The sequence below is a fragment of the Cyclopterus lumpus genome, chromosome 1 (genome assembly GCF_009769545.1).
Source record: "Cyclopterus lumpus isolate fCycLum1 chromosome 1, fCycLum1.pri, whole genome shotgun sequence".
Taxonomy (NCBI): Eukaryota; Metazoa; Chordata; class Actinopteri; order Perciformes; family Cyclopteridae; genus Cyclopterus; species Cyclopterus lumpus.
The window spans coordinates 8929032-8954763 of record NC_046966.1 but is presented as its reverse complement, the minus strand read 5'-3'; the positions used below and the strand labels follow the sequence as shown (position 1 = coordinate 8954763).

The 25732-nt window shown below is 41.4% G+C and overlaps 1 protein-coding gene, 20 non-coding genes and 1 pseudogene across 21 annotated transcripts; all 22 read right to left on the bottom strand.

Annotated features, from left to right (window-relative positions):
• Positions 1–620: 620 nt before the first annotated feature.
• Positions 621–8032, bottom strand: vps37a (VPS37A subunit of ESCRT-I). The gene is made up of 12 exons (XM_034539260.1): positions 7541–8032; positions 6085–6159; positions 5285–5402; positions 4403–4506; positions 3874–4090; positions 3475–3545; positions 3205–3332; positions 3033–3091; positions 2858–2926; positions 2338–2481; positions 2112–2200; positions 621–1953 (listed from the first exon to the last, which is right to left on the bottom strand). The coding sequence occupies exons 1-11, from the start codon at positions 7648–7650 to the stop codon at positions 2120–2122; spliced, it is 1176 nt and encodes a 391-aa protein (XP_034395151.1). The 5' UTR covers positions 7651–8032; the 3' UTR covers positions 621–1953; positions 2112–2119.
• Positions 8033–11954: 3922 nt separating this feature from the next.
• Positions 11955–12067, bottom strand: LOC117739904 (annotated as a pseudogene).
• Positions 12068–12531: 464 nt separating this feature from the next.
• LOC117740181 lies at positions 12532–12747 on the bottom strand. The gene has a single exon (XR_004610576.1). It is a non-coding gene; the product is annotated as a small nucleolar RNA U3 (small nucleolar RNA).
• Positions 12748–13199: 452 nt separating this feature from the next.
• Positions 13200–13415, bottom strand: LOC117740082. Its single transcript, XR_004610531.1, has one exon. It is a non-coding gene; the product is annotated as a small nucleolar RNA U3 (small nucleolar RNA).
• Positions 13416–13879: 464 nt separating this feature from the next.
• LOC117739959 lies at positions 13880–14095 on the bottom strand. The gene has a single exon (XR_004610513.1). It is a non-coding gene; the product is annotated as a small nucleolar RNA U3 (small nucleolar RNA).
• A 464-nt stretch (positions 14096–14559) lies between these two features.
• Positions 14560–14775, bottom strand: LOC117740124. Its single transcript, XR_004610544.1, has one exon. It is a non-coding gene; the product is annotated as a small nucleolar RNA U3 (small nucleolar RNA).
• A 463-nt stretch (positions 14776–15238) lies between these two features.
• LOC117740079 lies at positions 15239–15454 on the bottom strand. The gene has a single exon (XR_004610530.1). It is a non-coding gene; the product is annotated as a small nucleolar RNA U3 (small nucleolar RNA).
• A 464-nt stretch (positions 15455–15918) lies between these two features.
• Positions 15919–16134, bottom strand: LOC117740160. The gene has a single exon (XR_004610568.1). It is a non-coding gene; the product is annotated as a small nucleolar RNA U3 (small nucleolar RNA).
• A 465-nt stretch (positions 16135–16599) lies between these two features.
• On the bottom strand, positions 16600–16815 carry LOC117740119. The gene has a single exon (XR_004610543.1). It is a non-coding gene; the product is annotated as a small nucleolar RNA U3 (small nucleolar RNA).
• Positions 16816–17279: 464 nt separating this feature from the next.
• LOC117740112 lies at positions 17280–17495 on the bottom strand. Its single transcript, XR_004610541.1, has one exon. It is a non-coding gene; the product is annotated as a small nucleolar RNA U3 (small nucleolar RNA).
• A 464-nt stretch (positions 17496–17959) lies between these two features.
• On the bottom strand, positions 17960–18175 carry LOC117740060. The gene has a single exon (XR_004610525.1). It is a non-coding gene; the product is annotated as a small nucleolar RNA U3 (small nucleolar RNA).
• Positions 18176–18639: 464 nt separating this feature from the next.
• On the bottom strand, positions 18640–18855 carry LOC117740089. The gene has a single exon (XR_004610534.1). It is a non-coding gene; the product is annotated as a small nucleolar RNA U3 (small nucleolar RNA).
• A 464-nt stretch (positions 18856–19319) lies between these two features.
• On the bottom strand, positions 19320–19535 carry LOC117740164. The gene has a single exon (XR_004610571.1). It is a non-coding gene; the product is annotated as a small nucleolar RNA U3 (small nucleolar RNA).
• Positions 19536–19999: 464 nt separating this feature from the next.
• Positions 20000–20215, bottom strand: LOC117740075. Its single transcript, XR_004610529.1, has one exon. It is a non-coding gene; the product is annotated as a small nucleolar RNA U3 (small nucleolar RNA).
• Positions 20216–20679: 464 nt separating this feature from the next.
• LOC117740069 lies at positions 20680–20895 on the bottom strand. The gene has a single exon (XR_004610528.1). It is a non-coding gene; the product is annotated as a small nucleolar RNA U3 (small nucleolar RNA).
• Positions 20896–21359: 464 nt separating this feature from the next.
• Positions 21360–21575, bottom strand: LOC117739893. Its single transcript, XR_004610462.1, has one exon. It is a non-coding gene; the product is annotated as a small nucleolar RNA U3 (small nucleolar RNA).
• Positions 21576–22039: 464 nt separating this feature from the next.
• Positions 22040–22255, bottom strand: LOC117740209. Its single transcript, XR_004610588.1, has one exon. It is a non-coding gene; the product is annotated as a small nucleolar RNA U3 (small nucleolar RNA).
• A 464-nt stretch (positions 22256–22719) lies between these two features.
• Positions 22720–22935, bottom strand: LOC117740086. The gene has a single exon (XR_004610532.1). It is a non-coding gene; the product is annotated as a small nucleolar RNA U3 (small nucleolar RNA).
• Positions 22936–23399: 464 nt separating this feature from the next.
• LOC117740065 lies at positions 23400–23615 on the bottom strand. Its single transcript, XR_004610526.1, has one exon. It is a non-coding gene; the product is annotated as a small nucleolar RNA U3 (small nucleolar RNA).
• Positions 23616–24079: 464 nt separating this feature from the next.
• LOC117740231 lies at positions 24080–24295 on the bottom strand. The gene has a single exon (XR_004610596.1). It is a non-coding gene; the product is annotated as a small nucleolar RNA U3 (small nucleolar RNA).
• Positions 24296–24759: 464 nt separating this feature from the next.
• Positions 24760–24975, bottom strand: LOC117740115. The gene has a single exon (XR_004610542.1). It is a non-coding gene; the product is annotated as a small nucleolar RNA U3 (small nucleolar RNA).
• A 464-nt stretch (positions 24976–25439) lies between these two features.
• LOC117740229 lies at positions 25440–25655 on the bottom strand. The gene has a single exon (XR_004610595.1). It is a non-coding gene; the product is annotated as a small nucleolar RNA U3 (small nucleolar RNA).
• Between the last annotated feature and the right edge of the window lie 77 nt (positions 25656–25732).

Sequence of the window (25732 nt, the reverse complement as noted above, 5' to 3'; positions counted from 1 at the left end):
TTCAGACCCAGCCATTCACACCTGATCATTCTTCATTTCCTTTACCTGGTTCTCACGCCCATCTGACCTGCAGCCCATGCCTTCATTAGCCTGTCAGTATTTAGGTCCCCTCACTTGCACTTGTCCTCTGCCAGATTGTCTTGTGTTTTCGTGTCAAGCTCTCCAGCGTTACTTTAGTCTGTATTCCTGATCTGCCTGTTCTGACCTTCAATTCTCTGCCTGTTCCTTTTTGGACTTGTTCGCCTCACAACTGATCTCCCAGTTTTGACCCTGCCTGGACCCAGTAAAAACAACCATCTTTGTTACTCCTGTCTCAGAGTCGTGCTTTTGGGTTCCAGTTTGTTACACCATTACAATATATGGTGGAGTCACACACTTATGCTGTGAAATGTCCATTTTGAAGGTGATAATGAAGTGCAACAGTACATTGTAAGTGGTATCTTGCTTGTCATGATTAACACAGAAGTGTGTGGACTGGGTAGGCATATTAACAGTTATCCTGAACTTACTTTAAATTACTGTTATAAGACAATGCATCAAGTGTTACAGTATTTGTGCTATGAATAAATTCATCTAAATCAATAGTTGAACGATGCCCAGAAAGTTTAGAGTGCTAATAGTGATTGTCAAACAGCAAACAAGATTTATTCTAAATGCTTTATTACACTAACAAATTAAATAAGAACATATAATACAAGGTTACAATATAGCCTATTATTAACATTATTTAAATACAGTATCCAATGTCATGTTTTACTGCAGCATGTAACCCTAATATTCCTCAACATTAACCCAAATCTTCTGAGGCTCTTCTGTGAAGAGTCAATCAACAATTTCAAGTCTACGGTGCATGATCAGCATGTTGACATGTGCACCAATACCTCGATTCATGTGAAAGGCAAACCGTTGATATGGTTTTCTGATATCCCAATTTACATAACCCGCTTGTTAAAATAGTCAACCCTCCAGGAAACATTTTATTTTCCCCATACAAACTTGATCCATGAAAAAAAAAAAATTGGACTCTAATTCTCAGGTAGTGAATAAAAAGATTGCAGTGTAAAAAAAACAGTATGATAATTAGAGCTCTGCCTAATTGAATCAAATTATTAATGTTTGTGCAAACACATGATATCGATTACTTCAGGGGCAAACACGGCAACTTCATAAACTCAACCACTGTCATAATCAGAGTCTAAATTGTATGCACTCCTGACAACACTGCCCCGTCCTTGCTTCTTTTTTGTCGGAGAATCTCAAATTTGAGTTGTTTAATTACAAACCACTGCTGAGGTTCATTCTAGAACAATAATCCATGTTAACTATATTTGCAAGGCAAAGGTTTTTCTTCTGTCTGTCCTCCAGGACCTTTTTGGAATGAGAAAGCAAGGTCTTGACAATTATCTTAGAGATGGAAGTATAGACACAGACATTAGCATTTGAACAATTATTCTATAGTGACATTTACTTGCTCACCGCATGAAAAAAAACAAACAAGAAAAAAAACAATTGGGAGTCCTTTCCTAAACAATTTGTACTTTCTTCCAGAAGAGTTCACATCAGCAACATCTCTGATCAGGTGTAGGTGTTGCCCGTATTGAACCTCATGACATAAATTTAGGAAAGTCAAAACTGAACAAACAGCATGTGCAATAGAAATATTTCCACGGTGTGATCATTCCTTAGTAAAGTGGTTGGAAAAGCTAGGCACGTGTCACCCCCTCTCCCAGTTTTGGCCTCTTGTGGGGACTCAGATTCTCCGTCTTGCTCTCACACAATGCAACTTATTCAACAATATTTATAGCTCAGATCTGAGCACAGTGGGCTTCTTTTGTTAGCCCACCGTTGCCATCACCATCTTCCTATTTCTCCAAAGTGCCCATTGTTGACTCAGTGTGCTTTTTGTCCGATCAAATGTCTTTATCCTTTAAGTTGGCTGAGAAAACACCGCACCTAATGATCAAAATAAGAAGTAAGAAGGAGAATGAAGAGATGACAACAAAGCGTTTTTTCCCTGATAAAAAAATGGAGGCAACAATTAGTGCTGCTTGTTGTGAAACAGTCAGCTGAGAACCACCAGTTTTCCTCCGCAAAGAGAAAAATGGCAGTACCTTGTGTTTTAGTGGGTGGTAGGAAACGGTCCATGTGTGTTGATGGACTGTTGCAATTTTTCCTCTTTGGCCCTTCTGCTGTGGCAAAGCTGTGGATTAAAACACAAACAAACAAACAGTCTCAGCATCTTTCATCTTAAAATGCAACTTTAAGTTTGGATCACAATCAGACTAAAAAAAGACAATATATCATGATTTCTTCTTACAAAACTACACCACTTCTCACCGTTCTCTTCTCCATGAAGCTGGTCAGGAATTCATCGATGTCTGCGCGTCCCTCCAGGAAGTTTTCAGCCGTCTCCTCTGACTCCTCTTCAGCCTGGTGGGCTGCAACCTTTAACCGAGCCTGTAGAGTACTAAGACTGCAACTCTAATGGGGATGGAAACAAGTAAGAAACAAAAAGACAAACACTTTCAGTGGCTTGTCAAGGTAAAAAAAATGTGGTCTTTCGGTTGACTGAGAGGAAGAGCATAATCCCATCTAAGAGAAGAGGATCCTCAAGTCGCGAGGGCTTATGTGTAGGAGGAGACAGATGTTGACATGTGGCTGCTAGCTAAGTCTGGACTGAAGTTTATATTCTTATTGTTGCTTCACGTGTCAGGCATCTTTTTTTTAGGAACACGCTTCAATAGTATATTTTGAATGCACTCTGGCACCTTATTTACATTAAAAGTAAAAATAAATAAAAAAGCAATTTATTTTCAGAGTGAGTTACAAGTTCAGTATCACTGGTGTAGCCTCTTACCTCACTGAGATCATGCTGTCTCTGCATTCTTGTTTCAAAGGCCAGCTTCATCTGAGTCAGCTGTTCATACTGTCAACGGACAAAAACAGGCATCACAAGCTGCTACACAATAGCGTGTGTTTGTAGTGTGCGTCTGTTTGGAAGAGAGCACAAGAGGCTGGATGTAATATCTGACCTTGTAGAGCATTTCTTGTCGTTTTCCTTCGAGCTGCGGCTCCATCTGAAGGTTTTTCTCTGTAAATGACAAACAGAGATGCACAAATCTTTGTAAAGCTCATCTAAACGTACACTTCTCTTTCATGATTGGCCTTCCAGACCTTTTGTCAAGCTGCAGAAGAGGAACTTACTAGCCATGTCGACTATATTGGTGACCAGCTCCTCTTTATCACTGGTGACCTGTTTCAGTTGTGGCAAACTCACAAAGAACTCCAGTAACACATCCTCGTTTTCAGACATGTCCGACAACAGGGTCAGACTAGGAAGGGGTAAAGATAGGTTACAGAACAAAGACATTATTGGGTACAACAGAATGTTTCACCTGACATGAAAACATGCTGACACAATGTCTCAGAAAATATAAAAGATGTTTAAATTGACAATATTTGGGAATACATTACTTCAAGTCACAGAGTTCAGAAAAAGACTCGGGTATCTCGGGCATCTTGTACATGTGTCCGTTCAGTCCAGCCTGAAACGCACAGCAGTAGTATCAGCAAGTCACATTCTTCAAGGGATTTATGTCAACAGTAGATTGGTCTGAACCCGGGCAATCAGTTGCAGGTAAAGACATCAAAACTGGACGCTTTGCTTAGAAGAACCTGGGTTATCACACAATTCCTGGTATGTATAGTTTGATGAACCTGACGCTTTGCAAACAGACAATGCTGGACTCGATGCTGGGCTTGCTTCATGAACATATTTATTTCATTTTATGAAAACGCACAGCTCATATCAGAGTCCTCTATGGATTCCTTACGGTCGTAATCAATCCACGTGTGTACAATATCCGTTATTACCTGGTAGTCTCCGGTAGGAACCGGCAGTGGCAGGTCAGAAATCAGGCCGTATGGGGCTGGAGCTCGAGGGGGCCCATGGGCACCATCAACCCCTGGATGAGGCATGAGAGCTGGACCTAGACCAGGAGGTGCCGTGTGACTGGGGCCCACATGGCGAGGACCATAGTGATAAGCCTGAGTGGGGTAAGGCGCCATGCCTGACGGCTTGTACATATTGCTGGGTGAACGGGGGAGGAAATAGGATTTTTTGACATAAGCATTACACATTTATTTTTACAGGAAATCGTAGCAGGGAAAAATATTTTTACAAGCTGGGTACAAGCTCACTTTATTAGTTGTATCTATATTGCAATGATCATCTGCTCTTTAGGGCTACTTACTTACTACATTGACCCAATAATAGAAAATCGTGGGAAAAATATTTAAAGGAGACCCAGGTTGCACCTGGACTTTCTGTTGTAATTCTAAAGCATTATGAGAAAGTAGTGAGAGACAACTGAAGTGTCCAAGCATGTAAGGGGAAGCTCACTATGGGAAGCCAGCAGGGCCAGTGGACATCAAGGCAGGAGGACTCTTCCAGAACTCGTCCAGCAGACTCTGAATGACCTTACCCAGATCTGAGTGCATTCCAAACTGCAACATACACAACAAGGAAAAAGTTTCAAGGAAAGTGAGAATAACACTCAAGCATGAAATAGCAAAAAAAATTAAATAAACAAAATGGATGTTCTTAATTGAGAGAAAACCAGGAAAATGGAAACATCAAGAGAAGGAAAACCATTGAGGGGACAGGCTCTTTGCACACAGAGTTTCTTCACAACTCACATGTGCCTGAATCTGGAAAAGACCTACAGTTCGGCTGTGGAATCTACCTTACTTTGAGTCACTTGTTTCAGTTTCAGTCAGACTTAAATATGTTGGATACAGCTATGAGTAATGCTCTTCCTTTCATCCCACCATACGGCTGCCACAGTGATACTGTCCGTGTGCTGTGTTTCTATTTACATAATGCATTATGAAATAGGGATGACCCCCGAATAGTCGCCTATTCGATCGAAGGAGTCGGATTTGACTGCCGTTTTGAAACAAAGGATCATTACATTTGGGCTTTATGGGACCGCTGAATGTTTAATTTCACATAAATGTACTGAATTGTTATTTATTAAAAATAATGCTATCGGATACCCAAGCCATCTATTTGAGTCAGTATCAGACTGACAGCTGTCTTAGTGTGCACATCAGCAAGCACCAGTGCCATCTACTCAGTTCACAAATATGCCAACAGTGGCTTTCATGAATGAATTGTATTGCACATGTGGAATAACCCAACCACTTGATCCGCCTAAACTCCTTGAACATTCCTGGAAGCTCCTCAAATAACTGAAACAAGAACGCCTAGACAACTACTTACATTTGTGATGAGGGGGCAAGTGATCATGGTGCCATTATTGCTGTCGACTAAATGATGACCAACAGGGGGGTAGACACTAACCACCGGCTTCTCCTGGGGGAACTGAGGAGGCAGCAGTCTAGAGAAAAGAGAAGAGATTCAGCTTTCAGGAAACAGAGTAACATGATACATAAGTTATATGTGATCAATATTGTAATATGGTAGTCTCATGTCCATATGTCCCTATAAAGTATAGCCCCAATGTTCTTAAAAGTGGCAGCCTTAGAGCCAGTGGATGGATTATGGTAAAGTCTTTCACAAACAGCTTGAATGAGCAAACTAAATATTGTCTAATATATATGTCTAGTTCCTGCTGTGGGGACTAAAGCCAGTGAGACATGTTGTTTTGATTGCCAAGTGCCCTTTCCTGCATTCTTCTCTTACTATCTTGTGAACATATGGAATGATGCTGTCGGTTGCCTCCTCTTCTTCAACTCCACACTGGCACAGAAATGTGCGAGGCCTTAATACAACATATTTAAATAATTGTGTTCATATGGATTAATGCATGCCTTTATGTTTGTTGGGGAAAAAAATATTATTAAATTATTCTTTAAAAAAAGGGAATACAACTTTTAAGCTAGTGATTCAATCGTTTTTGTAATCCTTTTGAAATACAATTTGTTTGTAATTTCAACTATAGTGTGAAAGTTTATTAATAAATAAATATTTTAAAAAAATTATGAGAAGTGTGCCATGTGGTTGCTTAGTTTTCCAAATGAGGTCAGTCACTCTGACTGTGGGCAAAGATAAGTACTCACATGTTAACACTAATGGTGGAGTTGTTGACTGTAAATGGTATTCTGTACTCCACATCCTTCTGGATCTCTGCAAGGCTTTTTGGGAAACAGAAACACATAATCAGAACTCTTGCATCTGTAGTCATGATCAGCACATTAGGAACATGTCTTGTACGTCTTCCATTAATGTATATACACTTTCTGCTGTTTAGGAAAGAGAGAGATTCATAAAGAGAGAGGTCTGACAATGTTTATCATCACACAATACCTAATTCTCAGCCAAACAAGGCCGTTAATGCCCATAAACAACGACTACCTCTACTTCTTAGCAAAATAACATTACAAAGTGAATCGGCAAATATATTGTAAAGCTGATACTTATTTGTCTCCCTGCATTATCACTGTGTGGCAATTATCCACCAGTATTACTGTATCCAATAAGTGTTCGCTTTACTGCATTCATCAATTCAAAGAGTTTTCGTCAATTGCAAAGAAATTCAATGACTAGTAATGATACCTCAATAATCTATAGCTCATATAACATATCCAGCAACAAATGATTTACCCCTACAAAAGACAGTTACATGTCAAGAAACCCCGGCCTTACAAGTACAGTCCTATAAAATGTAGAAATCCTCTTCTCCCATCCATTTATTCCTTTAGCACTGCCATGTCACGAGCAGCATTCACCACAGCACATTAGTCATTTCACTCCCATGAGCTTCACATCTGTGGGAAACAAATGTCTCCTTCGCAGAGTGTAATGCCATTACTGTGTCACACAAACACTTTACATCAGGGGAGAGATTACCATGAATACACGCATCTGGCTGACAAGATGTGAACTAATAGAACGGTCTGTTGTGTTGGCAGTAACCGCTTCACTGAGGAGACAGAGCTCCTTAGTAAACAAGGGGTAAGTTAATACTTTAATCGGCACGTCGAATTAGCAAACTCCTCCAGGGAGCAAATGCGCGATAGGTTGTCGTGGTAAACACTAGAATGGCTACAGCACAGGGCCAGCCGGCTACACCTCGTGTGTCATCATCCCCACAAATAGACCTCGCAACTGTCACTGGCTGACTTCATTAGCGAGCCAGCTAACACGGCACCCCGGCTATGGAGGAGAGATTAGCCACCGACGACACGTCAACGCAGTGGTTGTGGGTTAATATACAATCAAGTGTATGATGTTGACGTATTTACAGAAACGCAGGGGATAATGTGCACAAAGCATGAGGCGATAACCAGTAGTGTGCTCCTCTGACTCAGCTGAGAGCCACCAGCTAGCTATGCTAAGTAAACATTAGCTGTGTATGGACACGTCGCCGACATATTTTACTGATTTACGTTATTAAAGTGACCAGGAGACATGTGTAATGACCCTATTGTGAGTTTGACAAACCAGCGTTGTGCTTAACAAGCTAACCAGCAGCCCCGGGTGCAGTTTGAGGCGACCGGTGTCCGTTCACTTTACCTCGGATGAGCGGCTTTAAGGGACTCGATCTGCCGCTGTCTTTGTTGCTGGAGGCTGTTCAGAGGAGCGAGAGGTCCGGAGCCTTTGGACAGGGGGAAAAGCCAGTTCATCCTCTCCTGGCGAAACCACAGACTGAACTTGGTGACAGGATGTAAAGGTCGACGACAGACGAGGACGAAATGGAAGCGAAAGTGAGCATGAATGGCACACGGTGCGGAGATTTGCGGCGCTAACCCCTGTTAGCTGGCTGACTGACGCCTGGGTTTGTTGTCCACACGGGGCTCACTTTGTAGTTACGTTACAAAGTCAGATGGCGTGTCCAATAAGAGGCCACTTCCGTTTTATCTCCAAGAGCTTGTCTGTAATTGTAGCATTGTCGTTAATATTACTGAGGCGAGATATAATTATGGCTGAAAGAAGACAACAAAACAACCTTCCGAGTAAGCAGCAGAAGCTTGAGCAACTTATTTACGTATTACGTCACATAGCAGTGTACGCAAAGCGGAACTTTCTGTTTTCATAATAAAACAATCCTTTAAGTTAAACAATAAAGGTTAATGTTTTAATGTATAAGTTATTGTATGTGCTCGATCAAAACGGGTTAGATGATTCATTTCCCTATTAACTCTACCTTTCTAGATCTCCAAGAGACAACATATTGTATTCATTGCACATTTTTTGTACATTTATATTATGATTTTAGTAAACCTTTGGCAGTTTAATTACTTTATACTATACATATATTTCCATTATGCCTGTATTTTTAATTTTAGTTTAGTTTTTTTCTTCTCATTGATGTATTAGGATAACTCTCATACTACATTCTTGTTTGTATTTCAACAAAAGTTCAAACAAATTATATAAAAATAATTTTGGTAATTCAGGTTCAATAGATTTCATATTTAGTTTAGAAAATGAATGGCACTGAGAATAACGAATAACACACACATATAATACTTTCAGATTTGGAATATCCAGTTGCTTATAGACACAAGGGACTTGGAGACCTTAAACCCCACAAAACATGAGGACACAACAGCAGACTGCAAGAGAGCCAAACATGTTGTAAAAAGCAGTGGATCGACCGAGCGCCTCATCTTGACATCAAATGATGCCTGAACATGCTGCATTTAGACTTTTGCCACTGTTTCACACTTGAGTAAAGTGTAAAAAAAATGGAATCAATAGATGTCAAGGAAAGCTTGAACATGCCTCACAGAATTGAGAAGAGGTCTAATTACAGTCGTCAAGTGGAAACACCTGTGTGAGTGTAACATGGACGGGTAGGGGGATTTCATTTTTGACAAGTCACTGTAGGAAACGTGTTACTGGAGTAAATAATAAAATGAATTATGGCTGAATTCCATTTAAGGGTTTGGGTATTATTGGGTGCTATGTAGACCGGGCGGCGGGCCAGGCGGAAGACCTGGGCGGACCGATCGCCGGCGGCATAGACTAGCTCTAGGGACGTGGAACGTCACCTCACTAGCGGGGAAAGAGCCGGAGCTGGTGCAGGAGGTGGAGCGGTACCAGCTAGATATAGTTGGGCTCACCTCCACGCACAGCATGGGCTCTGGAACCAAGCTCCTTGAGAAGGGTTGGACTTTGTCCTTTTCTGGAGTTGCCCAGGGTGAGAGGCGCCGGGCGGGAGTGGGGATACTCACAAGCCCCCGGCTGAGCGCCGCTGTGTTGGAGTTTTCCCCGGGGAACGAGAGGGTCGCCTCCCTGCGCCTACGGGTTGCGGGAAGTAAGGCTCTGACTGTTGTTTGTGCTTATGCACCGAACAGCATTTCGGAGTATCCGGCCTTCTTGGAGTCGGTGGGAGGGGTCCTCGAAAGGGCGCCGCCTGGCGACTCCATAGTTCTCCTGGGAGACTTCAACGCTCACGTGGGCAATGACAGAGAAACCTGGCGGGGCGTGATTGGGAGGAACGGCTTGCCCGATCTGAACCCGAATGGTGTTTTGTTGTTGGACTTCTGTGCTAGCCACAGTTTGTCCATAACGAACACCATGTTCGAACACAAGGTGGCTCATAAGTGTACCTGGTACCAGAACACCTTAGGCCGGAGATCAATGATCGACTTTGTAATCGTATCATCTGATCTGCGGCCGTATGTCTTGGACACTCGGGTGAAGAGAGGAGCAGAGCTGTCAACTGATCACCACCTGGTGGTGAGTTGGATCAGATGGCGGGGGAGTCGGCTAGAAAGACCTGGCAAGCCCAAACGTGTAGTGAGGGAAGCCGTCAAACTGAAGAAGGAGGCCTTTCTGGCCTGGCTGGCCCAGGGGTCTCCTGAAGCAGCTGACGCGTACCGGCGGGCCAGAAGGGCTGCAGCTGCGATGGTCGCGGAGGCTAAAACTCGGGCTTTGGGAGGAGTTCGGGGAGGCCATGGAGAAGGACTTTCGGTTGGCCTCAAGGAAGTTCTGGCAAACCATCCGACGGCTCAGGAAGGGAAAGCAGGGTCTACCCCAGGCTGTTCTCAGCAGGGGAGGGGGGGGGGGGGGGAACTGCTGACCCGGACTGGGGACATCGTCGGGCGGTGGAAAGAGCACTTTGAGGAACTCCTAAACCCGGCCAACATGTCCTCCGGAGAGGGGGACCTGGCAGAGGTCGCTAAGGTAGTTAAAAAGCTCCTTGGTGGCAAGGCGCCAGGGGTGGATGAGATCCGCCCTGAGATGCTGAAAGCGCTGGACATTGTTGGGCTGTCTTGGTTGACACGCCTTTTCAGTGTCGCATGGGGGTCGGGAACAGTGCCCATGGACTGGCAGACCGGGGTTGTGGTTCCCATCTTCAAGAAGGGGGACCGGAGAGTGTGTTCGAACTATCGTGGTATCACACTGCTCAGCCTCCCGGGAAAAGCTTATGCCAGGGTGCTGGAAAGGAGGCTAGGCCCGCTTGTCGAACCTTGGATTCAAGACGAAAAGTGCGGATTCCGTCCCGGTCGTGGAACAGTGGACCAGCTCTTTACCCTCGCAAGATTACTGGAGGGGTCCTGGGAGTTTGCCCAACCAGTTTACATGTGCTTTGTAGACCCGGAGAAGGCTTTCGACCGGAACCCTTGGGGGGTTTTGTGGGGGGTGCTGCAGGAGTATGGGGTGCCGGACCCGTTGGCACGGGCCATCCGGTCTCTGTACGCCTGCAGTAGGAGCTGTGTTGGTATCCTTGGTAGTAAGTCAGACACGTTCCCGGTGGGTGTTGGCCTCCACCAAAGCTGCCCTTTATCACCGGTCCTGTTCGTGACCTTCATGGACAGGATATCTAGGCGCAGCCGGTGGGCGGAGAGGATCCGGTTCGGGAGTCTCGGGATCGCCTCTCTGCTGTTCGCGGATGATGTGGTCCTGTTTGCCTCCTCGGACCGTGACCTCCAGCATTCACTGGGGCGTTTTGCAGCCGAGTGCGAAGCGGCAGGGATGAGAGTTAGCACATCCAAATCTGAGGCCATGGTGCTCTGCCGGAAACCGGTGAATTGCTCCCTCCAGGTGGGGGCAAACTGCCAACCCCAAGCGAAGGAGTTCAAGTATCTCGGGGTCTTGTTCACGAGTGAGGGTAAGGTGGAGCGGGAGATCGACAGGCGGATCGGTGCGGCTGCAGCAGTAAAGCAGGCGCTGTACCGGTCCGTCTTGGTGAAGAGGGAGATGAGCCGGAAGGCAAAGCTCTCCATTTACTGGTCGGTCTACGTTCCAACCCTCACCTATGGTCACGAACTCTGGGTCGTGACCGAAAGAACGAGATCTCGGATACAAGCGGCCGAAATGAGCTTCCTCCGTATGGTGGCCGGGCTCAGCCTTAGAGATAGGGTAAGGAGCTCGGACATCAGGGGGGAGCTTGGAGTCGAGTCGCTGCTCCTTCGTGTCGAAAGGAGTCAGCTGAGGTGGTTCGGGCATCTAGTCAGGATGCCTCCTGGACGCCTCCCATTAGAGGTTTTCCGGGCACGTCCAACTGGTAGGAGGCCCCAGGGAAGACCGAGGACACGCTGGAGGGATTATATCTCCCGGCTGGCCTTGGAACGCCTCGGGATCCCCCAGAATGAGCTGCGGGTGAGAGGGAAGCCTGGGTCGGCAAGATAAACCTGCTGCCACCGCGAACCGACCCCGGAAAAGCGGCTGATAATGGATGGATGGATGGTATTATTGGCTCAGTGTCACAGTGTCTTAGCTTACTGGGGACACTTGAACAGAACAGATCCATCAGTAATGTTATCAGTAACACCTGTGCCGTTTCTACTATGACAGATCAATGTTAGCTGTTGCCATCATTCTAATTTGAGATTAGCCGTGTCCGAAGACAAGGTAGGGTTAGAATATATTTGATTTGTGTTTGTTTGACATGGAGTACATAGACAAAACAACACCAGGTGAAGTTTGAGATTTATAAATAGCATGAAAGTCAATGGTCACTTCTCTGTGCCCGCTTTGCACTCAGTTGGAAATATCACATCTCATCATCGTGGTTAGCGAGACCAAACAGTTTAGAAACACATTTCTCAAGTCAAAAACTATAGAAATGATCCCTGAAAGTATAGTCTTAACTTCACTGAAGGTGAAAACTGAATCTGATTCACGGGAAACATACTATCACTGAGGGTTCCCTTATTGCCAATAACAAACGTGTCCAGTTACTGCGCGTCGTCCATCCATGTTTGTTAATTTAAATGATGGTGTTGCTCACCAAATCACTGCAGAACTCTGAAATTACAATTGTGATACAAAGAGCTATCAGAATAAAGAGAAAAGCAGTACTGATATAAAATGCATGAAGGTCAATGGTAAAGTGAGAAGACAAAAGTTACAATAAACTGTAATTAATAGAGGTTCTAAATAATGGAAACGCACAAAGCCACAGATACCCATTAACAGGAAGAAGTCAGACAGGCTGTATGGCCGGTTAACACTGATAGCAAAGTAGAATTTGCTAGTTATCTCAATATATTAAGATGTTTAGGTACTGTCAATTTGCAAGAACCATAATATAATATTCACTTGTTCTGATAACCACTCTGTCCATATTCCCCACCCCTTTATTTCACAAGGACGTAAAGAACGGTCATCAATGGCAGAGAGCGTGTGAACTGAATCACTTCTCTGTGCCCGCTTTGCGCTCAGTGGGAAATATCACATCTCATCATCGTGGTTAGCGAGACCAAACAGTTTAGAAACAAATTTCTCAAGTCAAAAACTATAGAAATGATCCCTGAAAGTATAGTCTTAACTTCACTGAAGGTGAAAACTGAATCTGATTCACGGGAAACATACTATCACTGAGGGTTCCCAGAAACGTGTCCAGTTACTGCGCGTCGTCCATCCATGTTTGTTAATTTAAATGATGGTGTTGCTCACCAAATCACTGCAGAACTCTGACATTACAATTGTGATACAAAGAGCTATCAGAATAAAGAGAAAAGCAGTACTGATATAAAATGCATGGAGGTCAATGGTAAAGTAAGAAGACAAAAGTTACAATAAACTGTAATTAATAGAGGTTCTAAATAATGGAAACGCACAAAGCCACAGATACCCATTAACAGGAAGAAGTCAGACAGGCTGTATGGCCAGTTAACACTGATAGCACAGTAGAATTTGCTAGTTATCTCAATATATTAAGATGTTTAGGTACTGTCAATTTGCAAGAACCATAATATAATATTCACTTGTTCTGATAACCACTCTGTCCATATTCCCCACCCCTTTACTCCACAAGGAAGTAAAGAACGGTCATCAATGGCAGAGAGCGTGTGAACTGAATCACTTCTCTGTGCCCGCTTTGCGCTCAGTGGGAAATATCACATCTCATCATCGTGGTTAGCGAGACCAAACAGTTTAGAAACACATTTCTCAAGTCAAAAACTATAGAAATGATCCCTGAAAGTATAGTCTTAACTTCACTGAAGGTGAAAACTGAATCTGATTCACGGGAAACATACTATCACTGAGGGTTCCCTTATTGCCAATAACAAACGTGTCCAGTTACTGCGGGCCGTCCATCCATGTTTGTTAATTTAAATGATGGTGTTGCTCACCAAATCACTGCAGAACTCTGACATTACAATTGTGATACAAAGAGCTATCAGAATAAAGAGCAAAGCAGTACTGATATAAAATGCATGAAGGTCAATGGTAAAGTGAGAAGACAAAAGTTACAATAAACTGTAATTAATAGAGGTTCTAAATAATGGAAACGCACAAAGCCACAGATACCCATTAACAGGAAGAAGTCAGACAGGCTGTATGGCCGGTTAACACTGATAGCACATTAGAATTTGCTAGTTATCTCAATATATTAAGATGTTTAGGTACTGTCAATTTGCAAGAACCATAATATAATATTCACTTGTTCTGATAACCACTCTGTCCATATTCCCCACCCCTTTACTCCACAAGGAAGTAAAGAACGGTCATCAATGGCAGAGAGCGTGTGAACTGAATCACTTCTCTCTGCCCGCTTTGCGCTCAGTGGGAAATATCACATCTCATCATCGTGGTTAGCGAGACCAAACAGTTTAGAAACACATTTCTCAAGTCAAAAACTATAGAAATGATCCCTGAAAGTATAGTCTTAACTTCACTGAAGGTGAAAACTGAATCTGATTCACGGGAAACATACTATCACTGAGGGTTCCCTTATTGCCAATAACAAACGTGTCCAGTTACTGCGGGCCGTCCATCCATGTTTGTTAATTTAAATGATGGTGTTGCTCACCAAATCACTGCAGAACTCTGACATTACAATTGTGATACAAAGAGCTATCAGAATAAAGAGAAAAGCAGTACTGATATAAAATGCATGAAGGTCAATGGTAAAGTGAGAAGACAAAAGTTACAATAAACTGTAATTAATAGAGGTTCTAAAAAACGGAAACGCACAAAGCCACAGATACCCATTAACAGGAAGAAGTCAGACAGGCTGTATGGCCGGTTAACACTGATAGCACAGTAGAATTTGCTAGTTATCTCAATATATTAAGATGTTTAGGTACTGTCAATTTGCAAGAACCATAATATAATATTCACTTGTTCTGATAACCACTCTGTCCATATTCCCCACCCCTTTACTCCACAAGGAAGTAAAGAACGGTCATCAATGGCAGAGAGCGTGTGAACTGAATCACTTCTCTGTGCCCGCTTTGCGCTCAGTGGGAAATATCACATCTCATCATCGTGGTTAGCAAGACCAAACAGTTTAGAAACACATTTCTCAAGTCAAAAACTATAGAAATGATCCCTGAAAGTATAGTCTTAACTTCACTGAAGGTGAAAACTGAATCTGATTCACGGGAAACATACTATCACTGAGGGTTCCCTTATTGCCAATAACAAACGTGTCCAGTTACTGAGGGCCGTCCATCCATGTTTGTTAATTTAAATGATGGTGTTGCTCACCAAATCACTGCAGAACTCTGACATTACAAGTGTGATACAAAGAGCTATCAGAATAAAGAGAAAAGCAGTACTGATATAAAATGCATGAAGGTCATTGGTAAAGTGAGAAGACAAAAGTTACATTAAACTGTAATTAAAAGAGGTTTTAAATAATGGAAACGCACAAAGCCACAGATACCCATTACAGGAAGAAGTCAGACAGGCTGTATGGCCGGTTAACACTGAAAGCACAGTAGAATTTGCTAGTTATCTCAATATATTAAGATGTTTAGGTACTGTCAATTTGCAAGATCCATAATATAATATTCACTTGTTCTGATAACCACTCTGTCCATATTCCCCACCCCTTTACTCCACAAGGAAGTAAAGAACGGTCATCAATGGCAGAGAGCGTGTGAACTGAATCACTTCTCTGTGCCCGCTTTGCGCTCAGTGGGAAATATCACATCTCATCATCGTGGTTAGCGAGACCAAACAGTTTAGAAACACATTTCTCAAGTCAAAAACTATAGAAATGATCCCTGAAAGTATAGTCTTAACTTCACTGAAGGTGAAAACTGAATCTGATTCACGGGAAACATACTATCACTGAGGGTTCCCTTATTGCCAATAACAAACGTGTCCAGTTACTGCGGGCCGTCCATCCATGTTTGTTAATTTAAATGATGGTGTTGCTCACCAAATCACTGCAGAACTCTGACATTACAATTGTGATACAAAGAGCTATCAGAATAAAGAGAAAAGCAGTACTGATATAAAATGCATGAAGGTCAATGGTAAAGTGAGAAGACAAAAGTTACAATAAACTGTAATTAATAGAGGTTCTAAATAATGGAAACGCACAAAGCCACAGATACCCATTAACAGGAAGAAGTCAGACAGGCTGTATGGCCGGTTAACACTGATAGCACAGTAGAATTTGCTAGTTATCTCAATATATTAAGATGTTTAGGTACTGTCAATTTGCAAGAACCATAATATAATATTCACTTGTTCTGATAACCACTCTGTCCATATTCCCCACCCCTTTACTCCACAAGGAAGTAAAGAACGGTCATCAATGGCAGAGAGCGTGTGAACTGAATCACTTCTCTCTGCCCGCTTTGCGCTCAGTGGGAAATATCACATCTCATCATCGTGGTTAGCGAGACCAAACAGTTTAGAAAAACATTTCTCAAGTCAAAAACTATAGAAATGATCCCTGAAAGTATAGTCTTAACTTCACTGAAGGTGAAAACTGAATCTGATTCACGGGAAACATACTATCACTGAGGGTTCCCTTATTGCCAATAACAAACGTGTCCAGTTACTGCGGGCCGTCCATCCATGTTTGTTAATTTAAATGATGGTGTTGCTCACCAAATCACTGCAGAACTCTGACATTACAATTGTGATACAAAGAGCTATCAGAATAAAGAGAAAAGCAGTACTGATATAAAATGCATGAAGGTCAATGGTAAAGTGAGAAGACAAAAGTTACAATAAACTGTAATTAATAGAGGTTCTAAATAACTGGAAACGCACAAAGCCACAGATACCCATTAACAGGAAGAAGTCAGACAGGCTGTATGGCCGGTTAACACTGATAGCACAGTAGAATTTGCTAGTTATCTCAATATATTAAGATGTTTAGGTACTGTCAATTTGCAAGAACCATAATATAATATTCACTTGTTCTGATAACCACTCTGTCCATATTCCCCACCCCTTTACTCCACAAGGAAGTAAAGAACGGTCATCAATGGCAGAGAGCGTGTGAACTGAATCACTTCTCTGTGCCCGCTTTGCGCTCAGTGGGAAATATCACATCTCATCATCGTGGTTAGCAAGACCAAACAGTTTAGAAACACATTTCTCAAGTCAAAAACTATAGAAATGATCCCTGAAAGTATAGTCTTAACTTCACTGAAGGTGAAAACTGAATCTGATTCACGGGAAACATACTATCACTGAGGGTTCCCTTATTGCCAATAACAAACGTGTCCAGTTACTGCGGGCCGTCCATCCATGTTTGTTAATTTAAATGATGGTGTTGCTCACCAAATCACTGCAGAACTCTGACATTACAATTGTGATACAAAGAGCTATCAGAATAAAGAGCAAAGCAGTACTGATATAAAATGCATGAAGGTCAATGGTAAAGTGAGAAGACAAAAGTTACAATAAACTGTAATTAATAGAGGTTCTAAATAATGGAAACGCACAAAGCCACAGATACCCATTAACAGGAAGAAGTCAGACAGGCTGTATGGCCGGTTAACACTGATAGCACATTAGAATTTGCTAGTTATCTCAATATATTAAGATGTTTAGGTACTGTCAATTTGCAAGAACCATAATATAATATTCACTTGTTCTGATAACCACTCTGTCCATATTCCCCACCCCTTTACTCCACAAGGAAGTAAAGAACGGTCATCAATGGCAGAGAGCGTGTGAACTGAATCACTTCTCTCTGCCCGCTTTGCGCTCAGTGGGAAATATCACATCTCATCATCGTGGTTAGCGAGACCAAACAGTTTAGAAAAACATTTCTCAAGTCAAAAACTATAGAAATGATCCCTGAAAGTATAGTCTTAACTTCACTGAAGGTGAAAACTGAATCTGATTCACGGGAAACATACTATCACTGAGGGTTCCCTTATTGCCAATAACAAACGTGTCCAGTTACTGCGGGCCGTCCATCCATGTTTGTTAATTTAAATGATGGTGTTGCTCACCAAATCACTGCAGAACTCTGACATTACAATTGTGATACAAAGAGCTATCAGAATAAAGAGCAAAGCAGTACTGATATAAAATGCATGAAGGTCAATGGTAAAGTGAGAAGACAAAAGTTACAATAAACTGTAATTAATAGAGGTTCTAAATAATGGAAACGCACAAAGCCACAGATACCCATTAACAGGAAGAAGTCAGACAGGCTGTATGGCCGGTTAACACTGATAGCACATTAGAATTTGCTAGTTATCTCAATATATTAAGATGTTTAGGTACTGTCAATTTGCAAGAACCATAATATAATATTCACTTGTTCTGATAACCACTCTGTCCATATTCCCCACCCCTTTACTCCACAAGGAAGTAAAGAACGGTCATCAATGGCAGAGAGCGTGTGAACTGAATCACTTCTCTCTGCCCGCTTTGCGCTCAGTGGGAAATATCACATCTCATCATCGTGGTTAGCGAGACCAAACAGTTTAGAAAAACATTTCTCAAGTCAAAAACTATAGAAATGATCCCTGAAAGTATAGTCTTAACTTCACTGAAGGTGAAAACTGAATCTGATTCACGGGAAACATACTATCACTGAGGGTTCCCTTATTGCCAATAACAAACGTGTCCAGTTACTGAGGGCCGTCCATCCATGTTTGTTAATTTAAATGATGGTGTTGCTCACCAAATCACTGCAGAACTCTGACATTACAATTGTGATACAAAGAGCTATCAGAATAAAGAGAAAAGCAGTACTGATATAAAATGCATGAAGGTCATTGGTAAAGTGAGAAGACAAAAGTTACAATAAACTGTAATTAATAGAGGTTCTAAATAATGGAAACGCACAAAGCCACAGATACCCATTAACAGGAAGAAGTCAGACAGGCTGTATGGCCAGTTAACACTGATAGCACAGTATAATTTGCTAGTTATCTCAATATATTAAGATGTTTAGGTACTGTCAATTTGCAAGAACCATAATATAATATTCACTTGTTCTGATAACCACTCTGTCCATATTCCCCACCCTTTTACTCCACAAGGAAGTAAAGAACGGTCATCAATGGCAGAGAGCGTGTGAACTGAATCACTTCTCTGTGCCCGCTTTGCGCTCAGTGGGAAATATCACATCTCATCATCGTGGTTAGCGAGACCAAACAGTTTAGAAACACATTTCTCAAGTCAAAAACTATAGAAATGATCCCTGAAAGTATAGTCTTAACTTCACTGAAGGTGAAAACTGAATCTGATTCACGGGAAACATACTATCACTGAGGGTTCCCTTATTGCCAATAACAAACGTGTCCAGTTACTGCGGGCCGTCCATCCATGTTTGTTAATTTAAATGATGGTGTTGCTCACCAAATCACTGCAGAACTCTGACATTACAATTGTGATACAAAGAGCTATCAGAATAAAGAGAAAAGCAGTACTGATATAAAATGCATGAAGGTCAATGGTAAAGTGAGAAGACAAAAGTTACAATAAACTGTAATTAATAGAGGTTCTAAATAATGGAAACGCACAAAGCCACAGATACCCATTAACAGGAAGAAGTCAGACAGGCTGTATGGCCGGTTAACACTGAAAGCACAGTAGAATTTGCTAGTTATCTCAATATATTTAGATGTTTAGGTACTGTCAATTTGCAAGAACCATAATATAATATTCACTTGTTCTGATAACCACTCTGTCCATTTTCCCCACCCCTTTACTCCACAAGGAAGTAAAGAACGGTCATCAATGGCAGAGAGCGTGTGAACTGAATCACTTCTCTGTGCCCGCTTTGCGCTCAGTGGGAAATATCACATCTCATCATCGTGGTTAGCGAGACCAAACAGTTTAGAAACACATTTCTCAAGTCAAAAACTATAGAAATGATCCCTGAAAGTATAGTCTTAACTTCACTGAAGGTGAAAACTGAATCTGATTCACGGGAAACATACTATCACTGAGGGTTCCCTTATTGCCAATAACAAACGTGTCCAGTTACTGCGGGCCGTCCATCCATGTTTGTTAATTTAAATGATGGTGTTGCTCACCAAATCACTGCAGAACTCTGACATTACAATTGTGATACAAAGAGCTATCAGAATAAAGAGAAAAGCAGTACTGATATAAAATGCATGAAGGTCAATGGTAAAGTGAGAAGACAAAAGTTACAATAAACTGTAATTAATAGAGGTTCTAAATAATGGAAACGCACAAAGCCACAGATACCCATTAACAGGAAGAAGTCAGACAGGCTGTATGGCCAGTTAACACTGATAGCACAGTAGAATTTGCTAGTTATCTCAATATATTAAGATGTTTAGGTACTGTCAATTTGCAAGAACCATAATATAATATTCACTTGTTCTGATAACCACTCTGTCCATATTCCCCACCCCTTTACTCCACAAGGAAGTAAAGAACGGTCATCAATGGCAGAGAGCGTGTGAACTGAATCACTTCTCTGTGCCCGCTTTGCGCTCAGTGGGAAATATCACATCTCATCATCGTGGTTAGCGAGACCAAACAGTTTAGAAACACATTTCTCAAGTCAAAAACTATAGAAATGATCCCTGAAAGTATAGTCTTAACTTCACTGAAGGTGAAAACTGAATCTGATTCACGGGAAACATACTATCACTGAGGGTTCCCTTATTGCCAATAACAAACGTGTACAGTTACTGAGGGCCGTCCATCCATGTTTGTTAATTTAAATGATGGTGTTGCTCACCAAATCACTGCAGAACTCTGACAATACAATTGTGATACAAAGAGCTATCAGAATAAAGAGAAAAGCAGTACTGATATAAAATGCATGAAGGTCAATGGTAAAGTGAGAAGACAAAAGTTACAATAAACTGTAATTAATAGAGGTTCTAAATAATGGAAACGCACAAAGCCACAGATACCCATTAACAGGAAGAAGTCAGACAGGCTGTATGGCCAGTTAACACTGATAGCACAGTAGAATTTGCTAGTTATCTCAATATATTAAGATGTTTAGGTACTGTCAATTTGCAAGAACCATAATATAATATTCACTTGTTCTGATAACCACTCTGTCCATATTCCCCACCCCTTTACTCCACAAGGAAGTAAAGAACGGTCATCAATGGCAGAGAGCGTGTGAACTGAATCACTTCTCTGTGCCCGCTTTGCGCTCAGTGGGAAATATCACATCTCATCATCGTGGTTAGCGAGACCAAACAGTTTAGAAACACATTTCTCAAGTCAAAAACTATAGAAATGATCCCTGAAAGTATAGTCTTAACTTCACTGAAGGTGAAAACTGAATCTGATTCACGGGAAACATACTATCACTGAGGGTTCCCTTATTGCCAATAACAAACGTGTCCAGTTACTGAGGGCCGTCCATCCATGTTTGTTAATTTAAATGATGGTGTTGCTCACCAAATCACTGCAGAACTCTGACATTACAATTGTGATACAAAGAGCTATCAGAATAAAGAGCAAAGCAGTACTGATATAAAATGCATGAAGGTCAATGGTAAAGTGAGAAGACAAAAGTTACAATAAACTGTAATTAATAGAGGTTCTAAATAATGGAAACGCACAAAGCCACAGATACCCATTAACAGGAAGAAGTCAGACAGGCTGTATGGCCAGTTAACACTGATAGCACAGTAGAATTTGCTAGTTATCTCAATATATTAAGATGTTTAGGTACTGTCAATTTGCAAGAACCATAATATAATATTCACTTGTTCTGATAACCACTCTGTCCATATTCCCCACCCCTTTACTCCACAAGGAAGTAAAGAACGGTCATCAATGGCAGAGAGCGTGTGAACTGAATCACTTCTCTCTGCCCGCTTTGCGCTCAGTGGGAAATATCACATCTCATCATCGTGGTTAGCGAGACCAAACAGTTTAGAAAAACATTTCTCAAGTCAAAAACTATAGAAATGATCCCTGAAAGTATAGTCTTAACTTCACTGAAGGTGAAAACTGAATCTGATTCACGGGAAACATACTATCACTGAGGGTTCCCTTATTGCCAATAACAAACGTGTCCAGTTACTGCGGGCCGTCCATCCATGTTTGTTAATTTAAATGATGGTGTTGCTCACCAAATCACTGCAGAACTCTGACATTACAATTGTGATACAAAGAGCTATCAGAATAAAGAGAAAAGCAGTACTGATATAAAATGCATGAAGGTCAATGGTAAAGTGAGAAGACAAAAGTTACAATAAACTGTAATTAATAGAGGTTCTAAATAATGGAAACGCACAAAGCCACAGATACCCATTAACAGGAAGAAGTCAGACAGGCTGTATGGCCGGTTAACACTGATAGCACAGTAGAATTTGCTAGTTATCTCAATATATTAAGATGTTTAGGTACTGTCAATTTGCAAGAACCATAATATAATATTCACTTGTTCTGATAACGACTCTGTCCATATTCCCCACCCCTTTACTCCACAAGGAAGTAAAGAACGGTCATCAATGGCAGAGAGCGTGTGAACTGAATCACTTCTCTGTGCCCGCTTTGCGCTCAGTGGGAAATATCACATCTCATCATCGTGGTTAGCGAGACCAAACAGTTTAGAAACACATTTCTCAAGTCAAAAACTATAGAAATGATCCCTGAAAGTATAGTCTTAACTTCACTGAAGGTGAAAACTGAATCTGATTCACGGGAAACATACTATCACTGAGGGTTCCCTTATTGCCAATAACAAACGTGTCCAGTTACTGAGGGCCGTCCATCCATGTTTGTTAATTTAAATGATGGTGTTGCTCACCAAATCACTGCAGAACTCTGACATTACAATTGTGATACAAAGAGCTATCAGAATAAAGAGAAAAGCAGTACTGATATAAAATGCATGAAGGTCAATGGTAAAGTGAGAAGACAAAAGTTACAATAAACTGTAATTAATAGAGGTTCTAAATAATGGAAACGCACAAAGCCACAGATACCCATTAACAGGAAGAAGTCAGACAGGCTGTATGGCCGGTTAACACTGATAGCACATTAGAATTTGCTAGTTATCTCAATATATTAAGATGTTTAGGTACTGTCAATTTGCAAGAACCATAATATAATATTCACTTGTTCTGATAACCACTCTGTCCATATTCCCCACCCTTTTACTCCACAAGGAAGTAAAGAACGGTCATCAATGGCAGAGAGCGTGTGAACTGAATCACTTCTCTGTGCCCGCTTTGCGCTCAGTGGGAAATATCACATCTCATCATCGTGGTTAGCGAGACCAAACAGTTTAGAAACACATTTCTCAAGTCAAAAACTATAGAAATGATCCCTGAAAGTATAGTCTTAACTTCACTGAAGGTGAAAACTGAATCTGATTCACGGGAAACATACTATCACTGAGGGTTCCCTTATTGCCAATAACAAACGTGTCCAGTTACTGCGGGCCGTCCATCCATGTTTGTTAATTTAAATGATGGTGTTGCTCACCAAATCACTGCAGAACTCTGACATTACAATTGTGATACAAAGAGCTATCAGAATAAAGAGAAAAGCAGTACTGATATAAAATGCATGAAGGTCAATGGTAAAGTGAGAAGACAAAAGTTACAATAAACTGTAATTAATAGAGGTTCTAAATAATGGAAACGCACAAAGCCACAGATACCCATTAACAGGAAGAAGTCAGACAGGCTGTATGGCCAGTTAACACTGATAGCACAGTAGAATTTGCTAGTTATCTCAATATATTAAGATGTTTAGGTACTGTCAATTTGCAAGAACCATAATATAATATTCACTTGTTCTGATAACCACTCTGTCCATATTCCCCACCCCTTTACTCCACAAGGAAGTAAAGAACGGTCATCAATGGCAGAGAGCGTGTGAACTGAATCACTTCTCTGTGCCCGCTTTGCGCTCAGTGGGAAATATCACATCTCATCATCGTGGTTAGCGAGACCAAACAGTTTAGAAACACATTTCTCAAGTCAAAAACTATAGAAATGATCCCTGAAAGTATAGTCTTAACTTCACTGAAGGTGAAAACTGAATCTGATTCACGGGAAACATACTATCACTGAGGGTTCCCTTATTGCCAATAACAAACGTGTCCAGTTACTGCGGGCCGTCCATCCATGTTTGTTAATTTAAATGATGGTGTTGCTCACCAAATCACTGCAGAACTCTGACATTACAATTGTGATACAAAGAGCTATCAGAATAAAGAGAAAAGCAGTACTGATATAAAATGCATGAAGGTCAATGGTAAAGTGAGAAGACAAAAGTTACAATAAACTGTAATTAATAGAGGTTCTAAATAATGGAAACGCACAAAGCCACAGATACCCATTAACAGGAAGAAGTCAGACAGGCTGTATGGCCGGTTAACACTGATAGCACAGTAGAATTTGCTAGTTATCTCAATATATTAAGATGTTTAGGTACTGTCAATTTGCAAGAACCATAATATAATATTCACTTGTTCTGATAACGACTCTGTCCATATTCCCCACCCCTTTACTCCACAAGGAAGTAAAGAACGGTCATCAATGGCAGAGAGCGTGTGAACTGAATCACTTCTCTGTGCCCGCTTTGCGCTCAGTGGGAAGTATCACATCTCATCATCGTGGTTAGCGAGACCAAACAGTTTAGAAACACATTTCTCAAGTCAAAAACTATAGAAATGATCCCTGAAAGTATAGTCTTAACTTCACTGAAGGTGAAAACTGAATCTGATTCACGGGAAACATACTATCACTGAGGGTTCCCTTATTGCCAATAACAAACGTGTACAGTTACTGAGGGCCGTCCATCCATGTTTGTTAATTTAAATGATGGTGTTGCTCACCAAATCACTGCAGAACTCTGACAATACAATTGTGATACAAAGAGCTATCAGAATAAAGAGAAAAGCAGTACTGATATAAAATGCATGAAGGTCAATGGTAAAGTGAGAAGACAAAAGTTACAATAAACTGTAATTAATAGAGGTTCTAAATAATGGAAACGCACAAAGCCACAGATACCCATTAACAGGAAGAAGTCAGACAGGCTGTATGGCCGGTTAACACTGATAGCACATTAGAATTTGCTAGTTATCTCAATATATTAAGATGTTTAGGTACTGTCAATTTGCAAGAACCATAATATAATATTCACTTGTTCTGATAACCACTCTGTCCATATTCCCCACCCCTTTACTCCACAAGGAAGTAAAGAACGGTCATCAATGGCAGAGAGCGTGTGAACTGAATCACTTCTCTGTGCCCGCTTTGCGCTCAGTGGGAAATATCACATCTCATCATCGTGGTTAGCAAGACCAAACAGTTTAGAAACACATTTCTCAAGTCAAAAACTATAGAAATGATCCCTGAAAGTATAGTCTTAACTTCACTGAAGGTGAAAACTGAATCTGATTCACGGGAAACATACTATCACTGAGGGTTCCCTTATTGCCAATAACAAACGTGTCCAGTTACTGCGGGCCGTCCATCCATGTTTGTTAATTTAAATGATGGTGTTGCTCACCAAATCACTGCAGAACTCTGACATTACAATTGTGATACAAAGAGCTATCAGAATAAAGAGCAAAGCAGTACTGATATAAAATGCATGAAGGTCAATGGTAAAGTGAGAAGACAAAAGTTACAATAAACTGTAATTAATAGAGGTTCTAAATAATGGAAACGCACAAAGCCACAGATGCCCATTAACAGGAAGAAGTCAGACAGGCTGTATGGCCGGTTAACACTGATAGCAGAGTAGAATTTGCTAGTTATCTCAATATATTAAGATGTTTAGGTACTGTCAATTTGCAAGAACCATAATATAATATTCACTTGTTCTGATAACGACTCTGTCCATATTCCCCACCCCTTTACTCCACAAGGAAGTAAAGAACGGTCATCAATGGCAGAGAGCGTGTGAACTGAATCACTTCTCTGTGCCCGCTTTGCGCTCAGTGGGAAGTATCACATCTCATCATCGTGGTTAGCGAGACCAAACAGTTTAGAAACACATTTCTCAAGTCAAAAACTATAGAAATGATCCCTGAAAGTATAGTCTTAACTTCACTGAAGGTGAAAACTGAATCTGATTCACGGGAAACATACTATCACTGAGGGTTCCCTTATTGCCAATAAC

Coding starts and splice junctions, on each gene's coding strand:
- vps37a (XM_034539260.1), bottom strand. CDS start 7,650: ATGAACTGGCTTTTCCCCCTGTCCAAAGGCTCCGGACCTCTCGCTCCT. Junction 6,160..7,540: donor CTTAAAGCCGCTCATCCGAG/GTAAAGTGAACG, acceptor TTTCCCAAAAAG/CCTTGCAGAGATCCAGAAGG. Junction 3,546..3,873: donor TTCCTACCGGAGACTACCAG/GTAATAACGGAT, acceptor TGTGCGTTTCAG/GCTGGACTGAACGGACACAT.